General features: G+C 39.5%; 1 protein-coding gene across 1 annotated transcript; it reads right to left on the bottom strand.

Annotated features, from left to right (window-relative positions):
* Positions 1 to 9,478: 9,478 nt before the first annotated feature.
* Positions 9,479 to 14,451, bottom strand: LOC117513509 (CD209 antigen-like protein E). Its single transcript, XM_034173680.1, has 5 exons — positions 14,345 to 14,451; positions 14,157 to 14,244; positions 13,782 to 13,977; positions 13,736 to 13,750; positions 9,479 to 10,210 (listed from the first exon to the last, which is right to left on the bottom strand). The coding sequence occupies exons 1-5, from the start codon at positions 14,449 to 14,451 to the stop codon at positions 9,828 to 9,830; spliced, it is 789 nt and encodes a 262-aa protein (XP_034029571.1). The 3' UTR covers positions 9,479 to 9,827.
* Between the last annotated feature and the right edge of the window lie 1,098 nt (positions 14,452 to 15,549).

Raw genomic sequence — 15,549 nt, 5'->3', positions numbered from 1 at the left:
AAAAGGAATAGTTTGGACCATGTATCATGCTTAGTGGGGTAACATATGTCACATGTCATAGAATCTGTTGTGTGGGCCGCTGAAGAGGAGGTACTGCTGGCCCACTACCACCAGAGGGCGCCCTGCTTGGAGTGCGGGCTCCAAGCACGAGAGGGCGCCAGACCCAGAGGAAGTGACAGCTGTCACTCATCACTCCAGCTGTCACTCATCTACACCACTATATAAGCCGGACTGCAACTCCACCTCCCCGCCGAGAAATCGACTACCAGTACCAAGGTAATCTCTCTGCTGACTAATACGTTGTCTAACATTGTTCTGTGTGCAGTCGCATTCCTGTGAAGACCCAGAAGAGGGACAAACAGGAGCTGCACGAGTGTGTATGATTTGGAGGTGGAGGTGCTCCCTCCTAACGGTGTCTGGACTGTGAACTACTGAGTGTGCGGACTCACACTCACACATCTTATCTCTGTTTTCTGCCAGCAGTACCAGGGTCGACAGCAGAAGACAGAGGCCACCTGGGGACTCGGGACTTGGCGGCTCCGGTGTTCTTCAGACCGTTGGTGGTGGAAGCTGTGTGGGACGCGGCTTCTCTCTCGTCGGGCGTCTTCTATCTTCGAGCCTGCCCACACGTCACCTGGTGTTTATTGACTGTGAAAATTACGACACGTTTCGTTGTGTATTATCACAACATTAAATTGTTACCTTTTGGCTTACTCATTGTCCGTTCATTTGCGCCCCCTGTTGTGGGTCCGTGCTACGACACCTTCCCAACAGAATCCAATGGATGTTGACCTTGTTTGACCTTTACTTTGGAGACCAAACATTCAACACAATCAAAACTATTCCATTTATTAATCCTATTAGCGCAACCAATAATTTGCATCACTTTTTTACCAAAATTGAAGGAACTTTAACTTTTGACCCCTGTAGGAATTGAAACTGACCTTTCTCACCATTTTTGCTGTTTTTACCCCATAACTCCTGATCATTCAATCAGAGATAGTCCAAACTATACCTTTTTGGAATCTTTACGATCAAACAAATAATGTGGTGTAGTTTTCAAAATGATTCGAGCATTTTTAATTTTAACCCCTGTGTAATTCTTCAGTTGACCCCTACCTGGCCGCCTATTGAAAATTCAAGTGGCCAGTCATTTTTTTCAAAGGAGTAATGTCTAGGAGTATTTGTGTCAACTTTGGTGCTTGTATCACCATTTGCATGATTGTTGCAGTTATCTGCTGCACTACAAGTTTCATGCTGGATGATCATCCTGACACAACGCCAGTTTCACTGGTAGAAACGCACAAATCCCCTGGTCTTCCTCAGAGGTGTCTCACCCGACTACTCTGTAATCAGGACCTACCGTACTTAGCGTCTGAGATGCAATGGGATCAGGCGTAGTCAGAGTGGAGAAGCTGTGGGTCCAGCATGGAATAAAGTCCTTTAAGTGTCACTGTGAAATGCTGCAGTCATTTTTTAAAATATTGTGGGTGGTCTTGATAGAACACTTTAATGAGTACTGTTATCGTTAAACATTGTTCTCCACATTATCATTTAAAAAAAACACTTTTGGTCAGTTTGGTCAGTGTACACATTTGACAGAAATTGAACACTACACATTTATATGAGTATATAAAACATAATGTACTGTTAGCTAATATCTGTGCTAATTCCTTATTTTATGTTAATCATCAAGTATGTGCCTTTGTTATCTGTTTGGAAATCTCTGAGATCTGGTTTAAAGCTTAAAAATAAGAATTAAGTTTCACTTCCACCATGAATGTGCAAGTTTCAGATACAGGGAGGGCTCCCCCTATCTGTGAGAGCCAGTAACATATAGACTAAACCACACCCACGGCAACACCCACATTTTCTAAAAGTGTTGTGCGAGCCATCTTTGTTGTCTTTTCACAAGATGGACTTCGTCTGTGAAGACTCAGGCCTGATTTTCAACGTGACCTTCAATAAATTCAACATGAGGAATATATCAATTTGGTTCTTTGTATGGGGCAGTAAAATACATAAAGAACCAGGTGAAATTACAGTATTATGTCCAATATTCTATTAAATAAATTATACATTTTTCTTTATTATTGGTGGTACGGTGGATTAGTGGTTAGTACTGGTGCCTTGCAGCTAGAAGGTCGTGGGATCGCTTCCTGCCCTTTCAGTGTGGCGTTTGCATGTTCTCCCCATGTCTATGTGGGTTTCCTCTGGGTGCTCCGGTTTCCTCCCACAATCAAAAACATGCTTCTGCCCACATCTGCCCACTGCTGCTAGTGTCTAACTGTAATTTGGCAGCACAGTCTGGTTTGAGGACGGGCGCTAAAGGGGTAAAATATGACGCATATGACGTAATTTCTCTACTTCTGGGGACAAAAACATGGTATTTTCGCTAAATGTTTGGGCAAATTACATGCAAACAAAGAAAAAGTGACGATGCGGTGGAAAGTGGACATGTGTTGAGGTTTGTTTATAACCTGGAGCTCAAACATATCGAGGCAGTTGTGCAGGCGAGAGAACATAGCAATACTTACCGATACGACGTCTCACATTTGCCTCGTCTTCCCTTCTCCACTGGGAACCAAAAAAAAGAAAACACTTTTTGCGACTGCTTCGGTGATTGCAGCCGAAAACAAAACAGTACACCATTTTTCCATGTGAAGTTATGCTGTGTATATTGTACATGTCCTCATAAGTGGTCAAATCCCGCGAGATCACGCAGGGTTCAAATGAAACTGCGGTACCTTGTTACGATTAAATGTAGAGGACAAGTTTTGTTGTTGTATGTACAATGACAATAAAGGCTCTTCTTCTTATTATTACTGATTTATTACATTAATATCACAGCTGTGTAATTACGACACACACACACACACACACACACACCCACACACACACACACACACACACACACACACACACACACACACACACACACACTATTTTTTGTAAATTTAAACCCAGATATGATTTGAAAGCCAAACAGTTGATTGTAATCTAATTACTTTGACACAAAGGGCACGTTAGCAAACAAAATACAGTGACAAATCTCCGTGAGCAAACTTGCAGCTCCTCTCAGCGAGTGGCATATTCAGTTTGATCTCACAATGTCCCATGTGGTCGTTTCTGGTGGCTGTGTCTTTGTCCAAGATCTCCAGCTGCAGGACGTTACTTTTAGCCTTCTTGAAGATAAACCACTTGTTGTAAGACACCGGGTTTGTGTTGTAATAACTTTGGTTGTTAGGGTCTCGCCTCCAATCGACATCTGCATTTAGTTAAGTTAAATTTTAAAAGCTGAATTAGTTGTCGTAAAGAACACAAAAAAAGAACAAAGGCAAAATATACACACAAGTGAATCAGCAGCATCTGTTTGATAAGTAATTAAAATAATTTAAGATACTTGATGGGGAAATTAGGAAGAACAAATTAAATGATGTAGCTCCAAGACAATGTCCAATCCAGACTTTGATTGTTGATGATTCAATTATTTAAAGCTGTACTGCCTTTCATATTTCACAAAATGGACATAATTTAGTTTGAACTAAAATCATGATGTCAGTTGGTTTTTGTAACACGTTGCAAAATTACAGCTCATTTTAATGAAGAGAACATCTTTATCGGGGGGAATTCTATAGTGATATTTTCCTTTCCTTCTAACGCGGTCTACAGGGGAAGCGCATGTGCACGTGTGAGGCTTTGAGATGACCTTTGACCTGGCACATTTGCGTGAAGCGCGTTCCCTGGGCGTGCACGCAAACATCCGTAAGATGTCTTGTAAGTCACTTCAGAGGTGTTATCTGGTTTCAAAAAAGTGTTTATCTCTCTTTAACTTTTAGAAAATACGTATATGAGAAACATTAGATTTATACAAAAATAAACTGTTTGGAGCATTTTCCACCATCTTGGTTTATTTTGTTTGATCGAGCAGCCAGATGACATCACGCTGCTTCTCTTTACTCTGATTGGCTGTCACTATGTGCTACTTAGCATCCCTTGCGCAAGTCGGGGGAAGCCTCCACGTGATCTGACGTTAACAAAAGTAGGTCATAGCCATCTGATTGTTTGAAAGTACCCCCTGAAGGGGCAGAAATTCTTAATTGTTTCCAGAAAGCACACATTTTGATCATACTGGCAATATAATATTATGAATCCCTTATTTAAAAGTTAAGGAATAAAGTTATGGTGGTGCCAAAGAAAATTTTTTTTTATCACTTAAATCTTAAAAAACCCAGAGGCAGTACAGCTTTAATCTTCAACAATTATCAGTCGTCAATTCATTCATCAAGAACTAAACACAGCGATCGTGATCAGATATCAATGATCAGGGTCAAAGGCCAATTGTCACGACCAAAGAACAGTGCTTAGGATAAAAGGTAAACCCTCAAAAGTCAGGATCAAAGTTAGGGTGAATAGCTGGGGAATTTGCTTTACAGAGTGCTCTTCTAGTTTCCATATCTAATCTAATCTAATCTAATCTAATTGAATATGATCATTTGTAAAACGTGTGCCCGTATGAAAAGCTGCAAAATGTGTGATAAAATATGTGTAAAAAAAACTGTGATTTATAAGTTATTTTGCTTGTACTCAATCAGGATTTTATATTAACTGTAATACTGAGTGATCGCTGGCAACAGTCTTTGTATTTGTCAAGAATCAACTATTGTACAAAGAAATCAAGTGTTCCTGTTGTCTTTTTAAAAGGAGGGTTGATAATTGAGTAGTAAAAATTTCATTTTAATAAAAATACTAAAAAATCGTAACAAATAGTTCCTTTAAATCTTTGTTGGAATACGAATGATTGGACATTTGAAGTCAAACAAACAAACAAATAAATAAGTAAATATAGCAAAGCTGCAAAATATCTATATATAATTGTAGAAAAATTAAATGTGTAATCGCAAAACCTTTAAATTTTTTATAAATATACTGTTATTTTTAATATCAAAATGAGGTAGGCAATCTCATCACTGATTAGTTTCTCAAATAAAATTGAAACATAAATATAAAACACAACAGGTCAATTAAAGAAAGATGTTTTGAAATGTGAAAAGTGTCACACGTCACTTATTTATAAAAAAATATGATATTTATCAAGTTGTTGATTATTTGAGGCACATTTGTTGAACATTTGAGGCACATTTTCCTGACATATTTAGAGTATATGAAATTGTTCCTGCATTCTGTCCAGTATAACAGAGTAACGACAGTGACTATCACACATGCACAGATGGAATAACTTACCTGGACAAATGTGTCAGGCAGGCTGTAAACGTCTGCACCTTCCACATTGACCCGTTTTATGTACACCTTGACTGTCTTTCCTCGACAGTCAGCGAATTCATTCAGGTTTTCCAACTCTGACAATGCGACGCCCAGCAGGGCGGTGAGAAGAAGGGCTGTGTTCATCATCCTCACTGTGAGAAAAGCTTGCACACGCTCCTGGTTGAGATGTGTGGCAGACAGTGCAGTTGAGAAGCTTTATTAAGAGATGCTGGGAGGGACATCCACATAGGTGTGTCTCTAACAGAACTGTCTCAACCTGATCTCCAGGAAATAATGTCAGTGTTATCTGAGTAAAAGCATTTAAATTGGCAGTTCTTTTTTTTACCTGCTCACTGTTGTTTCTGCAGACATCTGATCAGTACTCAAGAATTGTAATAAAATATCTTAAAGTTATTTAATCAATAAATTCACTGTATAAAAGGCAGTGTTGTGAAAAGTAACTTTGACAAGTTACTTTTTAGTTACTTTTTTAGTTGCTTTATACAGTTGCTTTATGCAGTTACTTCATTAGCAGCATTATGCAATTACTTCATTAGAATCTGCTGAAAACTTGCAACTAAAGTAATGTAACCAATAAGGTAACGAGTAATGTAACTTGGTTACTCGTAAGATTGAGCAATCAGCAAAGTAACTCATCAGCAAAGTAACTAATAGTTACTTTTCTGAGTACTAAATCTTAAAAATAACCAAATTAGATTATGAGTAACTTTATTAATTACATTCAGCAGCTGCCGACAAGGTGTCCGCAGCTGCTAATGAACTAACTGTATGAAGTAACTGTAAAATATAACTGTATAAATTAACTAATGAAGTAACTTTCCAAAGTTACTTTCCCCAACACTGATAAAAGGTTAAGACTTTTAACTTGAAAAAGTGAGTGTTGAGCTTGTCTTCAAATTTAAGATGACTCAACTTGAAAAGATGAGTGGAGGTAACCTTTACAATGATTCAGCCATTCAAACACATGTATTAATACATCTTTTCAGGTCACAGTCATGAATTATTTATCTATGGACTCATCTGTGCTGATAATCAAATTCACTGTAAAGCAAAGAATTTTGTTTTAAATTCAACAAATGAGAGCTGAGCTCCTTAAAAATTTAAGTTGACTCAACTTGAAAAGATGTGTTGAGGTAATTCATAATGATTCATACATCCCAAAACAGTATTATGTCCTTTTGTATCATATTCAAGACTTTTAGTTTAACTTTAAAATGTAAGTGTGCAGGCTGTTTTAAAATTTTAGGTTGAATCAACTTGAAAGGAGAAGTTGAGGAAACATTAGTCCTTACTCTGGATGGCATTACCCTGACCTCTAGTAATACTGTGAGAAATCTTGGACTCATTTTTGATCAGGATATGTCATTCAAAGCGCATATTAAACAAAATGTAGGACTGCTTTTTTGCATTTACGCAATATCTCTAAAATTATAAAGGTCTTGTCTCAGAGTGATGCTGAAAAACTAATTCATGCATTATTTCCTCTAGGCTGGACTATTGTAATTCATTATTATCAGGTTGTCCTAAAAGTTCCCTGAAAAGCCTTCAGTAATTAAAATGCTCCAGCTACTAACGGGGACTAGAAGGAGAGAGCATATCTCACCATTTGGCCTCAGCCTAATGAAGTCAGTGACTTACTGTAGAACCTGCTGGTGCCTGTGTAGTGCCAGCTAATCCTCGCACAATCTGTAACAATGTTAACTGTATTAAAATCACTGAACAGGTGGCAGCCTATCATTACTTTATATTATCATCATATGAATACAAAAAATATATATAATTTGCAAGATAATATTCGCAAAATGCTTATTTGCAAACAAACTCTAACAAGCCAACGCTAGCATGAAAAACCTTTGTACCAACTAGGCTAGGCGTACTAACCGATAATTTGATTGCATCAGACTGCTTTTAGAATAGAGGTAGACGATACAGGGAATTTTGGTATTGATCCGATACCAAGTAAATACAGGCCCAGTATCGCTGATATTGATACCAATACCTTTTCATATTTAAGCTTCATAGATCAAAAGGATCCAAAAGACCTAGGATAGAATTTCGCCAAACATTGTACGTGACAACAAAATACTTTATTATCACAATCAACATTTTTGTTTAAAAAAAATATCACTCAACACAACTTAAAATCTCCTGAGGTAGAGGGCTGACAAACCACAACACAAGGGTGCGCTGCTCCGTGTTATGTGACACAGCGCAGCACTGCTCTTACAGAGAGTAGACTTTGATGAATCTGTGTGCGCAGCAGTCAGTGCGTGTGGGAGAGAAAAAAGCTTGAGTATTGATCTTTTTACACGAGGATCGTTCAATATCAATACCAGCGTTGGTATTGACGTTATCGATATTAGGATCGATCCGCCCAACTCTATTTTAGAACAGATTATGCTTCAGTATATCATGGGGCTGATGGGAGGATTGAAATGCAGTAGTGATACTGTTACTGAATATGATAAATTATATAATGCCTAAACAGATCCTTGTCATTTGATTGGTGGTTTGTATGTCATGTGATATGGCTCATACCATTTGCCATTGTGTTCCATTTACTGTGCAATTTTGGTTTATTTAGCGTGCAATTTTGGTTCTATACATTTTATGCTATTGCACGCTGCAATCACCGCATGCTCACACTAGCGGCGCTTAGCTTAAAAACAAACATGGCGGGGGTTGAACAAGCTTATTGACAGTGCTCATCGTCAGGATTTTTTTTTTTTTTTTGAACTACCTGATTATTTTTGACAGAACAATTTTGGATTAGATTGGATTGTTATTTAAAGTTCATGTTGGACTGTTTGGGATCTCTTCAAAAGACCTTCAAAGGACCAGTGATGCACACCAAAATGTACGTCCTTTTTCTCTTGTTTATAAATTAATAAAATATCAAATGACACGGATCTATTTTAGGCATTATATAAAATAAATAATGAATGTTTTTTAATTTGCACAATGGAAAGAATATTTCATTTGATGAAAGATGAAATATTCCATTCAATGAGGCACACAACCACTAACCGTAATTTATTTATTTCATTTAATTAAATGTATTTCAATTAATAAAATTAAATTAACCATGAGTGGGGAAAGGTTTTTGTGTTATTATTCATATTGTCTGCAAAATGGCCATAAATAAATAAATAAATAAATAAATTCCAGCATTTCAAATAAAATCACTATCTGTGTGCTGAGTTACTTGTACAATTCTTTTACATGTCAGGGAAGAAACAATGGTGTGTTTACTGATTAACCTCCACACTGCAGTAGCAAAAAAAGTCTGAAAAGTAAAAAAGTCTGAAAAGTGGCAAGTAAAAGTTTCTAGGTTAGAGTCTGTGAGGTCAGAGACATTCTGATTTCCAGATTTGCTCTGGTGCATGTTTTGTCTGAGCACTGACACTTGAAACTGAAATGTATGAAGATAATTAATAATCATAATAACAAGACTGAATGAAGTAGTGGAGTGAAATGAAATTGGTAAGCGCAGCTTCAGTTAATGTTTAGCTAGGGTTTGGTTAAGCTGAGCAAATGTTGACATAACCTCTTAAAGGGCCGAGTCGAAAATAGTGGCCAATTCAAGTTGGAAACAGGAAAAACCCATTTTATGACACCAGCATTGTACACTGCAGATGAAATTTTATAAGGCTAATTTTCTTTGGAATATGATCAATTATTGGATACAGTCATGGTGTTGTGGTATCACACATAACTCTGTTTTCTGAAAGGGCTGTTTTTCCAAAGGGCTTCATTTCATGAAATGGAACAGTAAGTCCTATATTAGGCCAGAGCCTCACTGGCGCTGGCACTTATCCATCACGTGAAGCCATCGAGAATCTACAATTTTCCCTAGATGGGACGCTATTCTAACACAGTTTACTTCCCGAACCACAGGTGATGCACATTTACAGCTGGGTGGACTGGAACACTGTAGATGAAGTGTCTTGTCCAAGGACACAGACTGGTAGCATGGTGGAGAACCAAACCCAGGTCTATGTATTGGTAGCCCACCTGAGCTACCTGCTCTAGACAACTCAAGAAATAATGCAAAAAACACCTTCTTTCTTTTGTTCACAATTTTATTCCCATTGATCAAAGCTTTGAAAAAATTCAATTAAACACCATTATGCATTATGATTTCCTATATAATTTATTTTGCAATACATTCTGATTCAAGTGCTGAATTACTTACTACTGGTTAAAGCAGAAGCAAATATTAAGCAACAGTGCAAAGCTTATTAAAGTATTTCAGTATCTCACATTTATATATTTTAGTGTATTAATTACATGATAGACATAAAAAAAACATTTTCATATAACATTGAAACGAATGGTAATGCTTTGATATTAAAGCCTTTTTAATTAATTAATAAGCCATAGTTAACGTAATAAGGTTATTATAACCCTTATGAAATGGTTATTAACATTACTTAATGAGACAGTAAAAGTGTTGGTAATTGCATTATAAATTTTATCAGGGGTTTATTGGACCTTGGCGGAAGTATGTGCTCTTTGAGTGCCTCTCTAGTTGTTACTGCTCATGAGCGCTCACATATCCAAGAAAAGCGCAAACGACAGGGCAAGTCATTCCATCCATCTCCATTACGTGATGCCTCCACACAATCCTCACCTCCCTCGTTGTCGTTGGGCTCTCCTGACTGCCAGAATTGCTGCCCTTGCAGGGGAGTCCCGTCTACCCATTTGAATTTGCTCTCCGTCTCCTTGTCATTCAGTCCAATCCAGGTTCTGTCATAGAAACTGGTGACAAAGTCCTGCTCTTGTTGGGAGGATATAATCACCAGGTGAGCTCCTTGATCAACACAGTTCCTCTGTGCATCTTGCCAGGTTTTGGTCATTCCTTTCGGAGAGACATAGTAGCACTTTAAGTTGTACCAGATCCATCCCAGGATGCAAGGTGCTTCTGGAGATTGAACATGTGCACGTTAGTCTCTCTTCTACAGTGTGTGTGTGTGTGTGTGTGGGTGTGTGTGTGTGTGTGTGTGTGTGTGTGTGTGTGTGTGTGTCACAGAGTCAACAGGAGTCCATATAAGGACTTCTGTGACATATGATACCAAAGTATCAAACAAGCATTTCAAGCCTAAATTTTACTTTACTTTACTTACTATTTTGCTTTAAGTAGTTTGGACATAGAATTGTGAGACATTGAGGATTAAATCAATCAAATCCTAACCACATGAAACAATGAAAGGTAAATAAAAAATTACTCTGCATAATATGACCCCTTTAAGATATTATACCATCACGTTCATTATGTACAAGGTCTATTAGAAAAGTATCCGACCTTATTATTTTTTTCAAAAACCATATGGATTTGAATCACGTGTGATTACATCAGACATGCTTGAACCCTCGTGGGCATGCGAGAGTTTTTTCACGCCTGTCGGTTACCATCATTCGCCTGTGGGCAGTCTTTGAGTGAGGAGTCACCCACCCTCTCGTCAATTTTTTTCATTGTTTAGGAATGGCTCAGAGACTGCTGCTTTGTTTGATCAAAATTTTTTCAAAACTGTAACTCACAACTGAGTGGACACCATTCGATAAATTCAGCTGGTTTTCGGTAAAAATTTTAACGGCTGATGAGAGGATTTTGGTCTGGTAGTGTCGCCGTAAGGAGGCCCACGGTGCCTGACGGCGATCTGCGCTTTCGCCTTTTCAAGTTGAAAACTTCCACATTTCAGGCTCTGTTGATCCAGTTAAGTCGTCAGAGAACAGAGAACTTTCAGAAGAATGTTGCATGAGGAGTTTATTCGGACATTTTGTAATGAAAGAACGTGCGGGGCAGAGTCGCATGTCGTGCCGGACCCGACCGCGGGGGGTCACGACAGGAAAAACACCTCCGTTGGGAAACCTCAACCGGCAAGTTGGAACATGCCCAGCTGTTAAACAATTTCTCAGTTACTCACTTGTTGAAAGCCATCAAAGCCGCCTGAATTTTACAAATGGTTTTCAACACGGAGGTGTTTTTCCTGTCGCGGCGCACACAGATTCACCGAGTCGTCACGGAAACGACCTCGGCGATTTGCGCGCACGTCTTCATTAAAAATGTCCTTAAACAGTGGAATGTCCGCATAAAGTCCTCATGCCGGCCTCTTCTGAATCTTCTCGTTATCTCAAGACGTCCTGGGTGAATTAAGCCTTAACTTAGGATGTTTTCAGGTCGAAACAGGCCGACGACGGCGCCTGGAAGCGCTGCAGGACGTCTGCTCCGTGGGAAGTCCTTACACCGACAGGAAACACCCCATAATCTCTCATCAGCCATTAAACTTTCACCGAAAACCAGCTTAATTTCTCGAATAGTGTCCACTCGGATATTCCTCACAGGTCCAGAAAAAATGTTGATAAAGCAACGCGCGCCGTCTCGAGCAGCGTGTGAAACAAAGGAATTCAGCCGAGAGGGCGGGACACATCTCACTCAAGGCCTGCCCACAGGAAATGACGTCACCGATGCGTGAAAAAACTCACGCATGCGCACGAGGGTTCAAGCATGATTGGTGTAATCGCACGTCATTCAAATCCAATAGTTAAAAAAAATAAAAGGGTCGGTTATTATCTAATAGACCTCGTATAATGAGACATAGAAAGACAAAGTGTTAGGCTTGGATAACCAAACAATATTATGTAGTGTGCGAACTGAACAGATTCAACTTTTAAATTTAGTGGAGGAAACATGTTGTTAGCCAATATTGGGTTGGACAGTCACTGGTTTGGGCAAAGCATTTTTGTGTTAAATGTCTACAAAACACTGAGTTCTTTGTATGACATGAAACAGCACATGATTGCAAAACCAGTCAGATTTGTCAACTAAACCTCATATACATCATTGTTATGATGTTATGCGACAGTCACATTTATAAACTTATTCAACAGCAAAGTTTTGAAATTTTTGCCAATTCATTCATTCACTCCTTTTCTCTAACCCACTTACTCCAAATCAAGGGTCCCAGAAGGGCTGGAATCTATACCAGCAGTCATAGGGTGCGAGGTGGCACACCTTGGACAGGATGCCAGTCTATATTTTAGATTACATTAGATAGAACTTTATAATCCCTTGGGAAGCTGAGGATCCAGCAGTATAGCAGCACACAGGGTAAGAAGCACACAGAGTGTCGTAGTAAAGTAAAAGCAATTTGCAAAATGTTTTTGCCATATTCTAAAGAAAAAGAAAAAAGATCTACATCTTTGTATACTTGCAACACAATCTGACTTCTTGTTCCTCAAAATAAAAAAGCTCAATGACTCGAAGTCATTCCAGTGGGACCCAAGGATCCTCTGAAGAGACCACGTGCCGAAGACATCCAGTCATCGCTGTTTAGCCCCCATTTGGAATGAGAGAAACTCATTTCAAGCTACATCTAACTACAAGCACACCTGCTCTGAATTTACATAATGCATGCCATGATAGGATTACTTCCTGCAGCTTGCCAGACATGTCCAGGCTGCAGACAGGAATATAGATTGCAAAAGCAAACAAACTTTTCTATTGATCTGGTTGGACATTAATTTAACCTTAATTGTGCTTTAATTGTCATTAATTGGAAAGTAGTTTAATATTAATTATATTGACTGGGCATTAATTGGGCATCACATCCACCAAGGACGTAATAAAATCATCTGCATTATTATTTATTTATTTGTCTGTCTGTTACAGGATTACATCAAACTACTTCAGAGATTCTCACCAAATTTGCACCACAGATTAGAGGTTGGGCGATCGATCCTAATATCAATACCAACGCTGGTATTGATATTGAACGATCCTCGTGTAAAAAGATTGATACTCAAGCTTTTTTTCTCTCCCGCACGGGACTGACTGCTGCGCACGCAGATTCATCAAAGTCTACTCTCTGTCTGTAAGAGCAGTGCTGCGCTGTGTCACACACAAGGAGCAGCGCACCTCCCTCCTCTGGTCTTTTGTTGTTGCGCCATCACGTGGCTCAGTGGCACCAGCCACAACCTGCAGGTAGGCTCAGCCTGGCCCGCCCACTCAGCGCTCTTCTCGAGTCAGCCCTGTACCTCAGGAGATTTTGTTTTAAGTTGTGTTGAGTGATATTTTTTTAAACAAAAATGTTGATTGTGATAATAAAGTATTTTGTTGTCACATACAATGTTTGTCGAAATTCTATCCTAGTTCTTTTGTATCCTTTGGATCTATGAATCTTAAATATGAAAAAGTATCGGTATCGGTATTGATATTGACGATACTGGGCCTGTATTTACTTGGTATCGGATCAATACCAAAATTCCCGGTATCGCCCACCTCTACCACAGATAGATATTAGGCCACGGAAGACTCCACTGAATTTTGGAGGTGATCCGGATCCGGATTGGCGGACGTCAGAAATCTTAGATGCTCTTGTTGAACATTAATTTAATTTGATTGGGTGATTCATTCGTCGGTTGTATCATGTCTGAATTCATGACTCACCTGTTTCATTAAAACCTGCAACTTGACCTGCTCTTGTAATTATTTCGTTGTGCAACCACTGTGTTATAATCTTCCTGCAGCGTCACCATCCGTTTGTTCAAGTTGTTGTAATCAGTCTTCACCTGGTCTCTCTCATTTTTCAGGGCATTTCTCTCCACATTGACATTGAAGTATTGTGCCTGTAACCGATTTCTGCTTTCGAAGAGGTCGTTGTAGCTGCTTTGTAATTGGAGCCAGTGATGAGCAGGTTTTCACACATCACCAGCTGACCAGCTGGTGTTCGAGTCTCCTGCTCATGTCGGGCACCAGCCTCTCCAACAAGATGCCACAATTGAAGAAAGTGAAGTTTAACAACTGACGGTGATCGGCAGTTTGAGTTTGACTTTAAATGTGAGCACTGGTGCTTGCTGTTGGTGCTTACCTCACTTTGGGCCATGAAGCTAGGAGGACAGCCAACAAAATAATACACAGCAGCTCCAGACACAATGCGACAGCCATAGTCCACCACACTGAATCAAACATTGAAGTCATAAGGAAGCCAAACAAACACAGGCAGCAACATCTTGGTGTTTAAATCTTCAGTTGTGATTGAAGCACCCGAGTTCTTACCTGAGCTCCGGGATCTGCCTCTGCCGTGTGGATCTGTCATCACTGGACATCAGATTCCATTTATCTACTCCAACCTCCTCTGACATGCTGGTGAAAGCCACTGACATGCTTCAGATTTGTGGTCTGGGTTTTCCCACCACGCGGTTGAGTTCCATGTGGTATTGAAGTGTTGCACCAAACTGTTGTTGTTAAGGTTCAAAGATTTGCTGACACAGCAGAAACAAAATCCATTGGACAGACAATATTCTTGGAGAGCTATAACCATTGAATCCATATTCTGAGGATTTTCAATTATTTGTCAGTTTGTGGCTTTTCAGATTTTCAGATTGTGTTCCCCAATCAAAGAAACTGCATTTTTTCCCGTACTTTACTGTTCTTGCAGATTCATGCACATTTAGTATCTGAACTTTATTCCTGTATTTGTAAAGGCAGTGTAGAAAATATTTTAAAAGTAATACAATTAAAGAGCAAATTGCATGAGGATAATAAGCGCATCAGTTCAGCTTTCAAAATTTAAAGTTGTAAGTTTATAATTCATGTAGACCAAAATGTTATGTGTCGGACGCAGCTCGGAGAACCGACCAACGTTTGAAAGACCCAGTATGAAATAAGCAGAGCACGGTACAAAGGCTAACTGAATTTAATACATAACAGTGATACATAAAGAACAAAGTGCGGTCTGGCGTGGTGCGCTCCCAGCAGCGCTAACGGTCCGGAGCCAGAAGCTGTTCGGACCCAAGGACCCCGCCGACACCCCCCAGGTGGCCGCAACAAACCGAGTCTGTGAAAGAAGGAACCATTATGTGAGTCCACACTCTACACACAGAGAGAACACTTAAAGGTGTACAAACAGCAAACACTTCCTGGCTTGATTACTATCAGCTTCCCAACCTGCAGGCATGGAACATCCAGTTCACAAAACTCCACTGCAGGGGAAGTCGATACATGACTAACATACAGCTCAATATAAAAAGGTGTGAGGGACACCACATTTACTAACTGTATAAATGTTAGTCACAAAATCTAACGTACCTCAGGAAGTGTGCTGACGAGCGTGAGACCTCACCCCCTCCTCTTTCACAGACCGTGCATCAAACCTGGACGTTCTCTGCATCCACTGATGATGAGATGGCTCCCGAGACGACGATCTCACCCGTCTGGTCACAAGGTCGAGTCTCTGGCAAATACACACTGTGCACTCCAGT

The sequence above is a fragment of the Thalassophryne amazonica genome, chromosome 7 (genome assembly GCF_902500255.1).
Source record: "Thalassophryne amazonica chromosome 7, fThaAma1.1, whole genome shotgun sequence".
Lineage (NCBI taxonomy): Eukaryota > Metazoa > Chordata > Actinopteri > Batrachoidiformes > Batrachoididae > Thalassophryne > Thalassophryne amazonica.
The sequence above is the reverse complement of the archived record's forward strand: the minus strand, read 5'-3'. Positions and strand labels throughout refer to the sequence as shown.

Excerpts from the sequence above, each read along its gene's own strand:
- LOC117513509 (XM_034173680.1), bottom strand. The coding sequence starts at position 14,451 with ATGTCAGTGGCTTTCACCAGCATGTCAGAGGAGGTTGGAGTAGATAAA. Across the intron at positions 14,245-14,344 it reads AGGCAGATCCCGGAGCTCAG|TGTGGTGGACTATGGCTGTC; the intron begins GTAAGAACTCGG and ends TGTTTGATTCAG. Across the intron at positions 13,978-14,156 it reads GCTTCATGGCCCAAAGTGAG|CATCACTGGCTCCAATTACA; the intron begins GTAAGCACCAAC and ends TGAAAACCTGCT.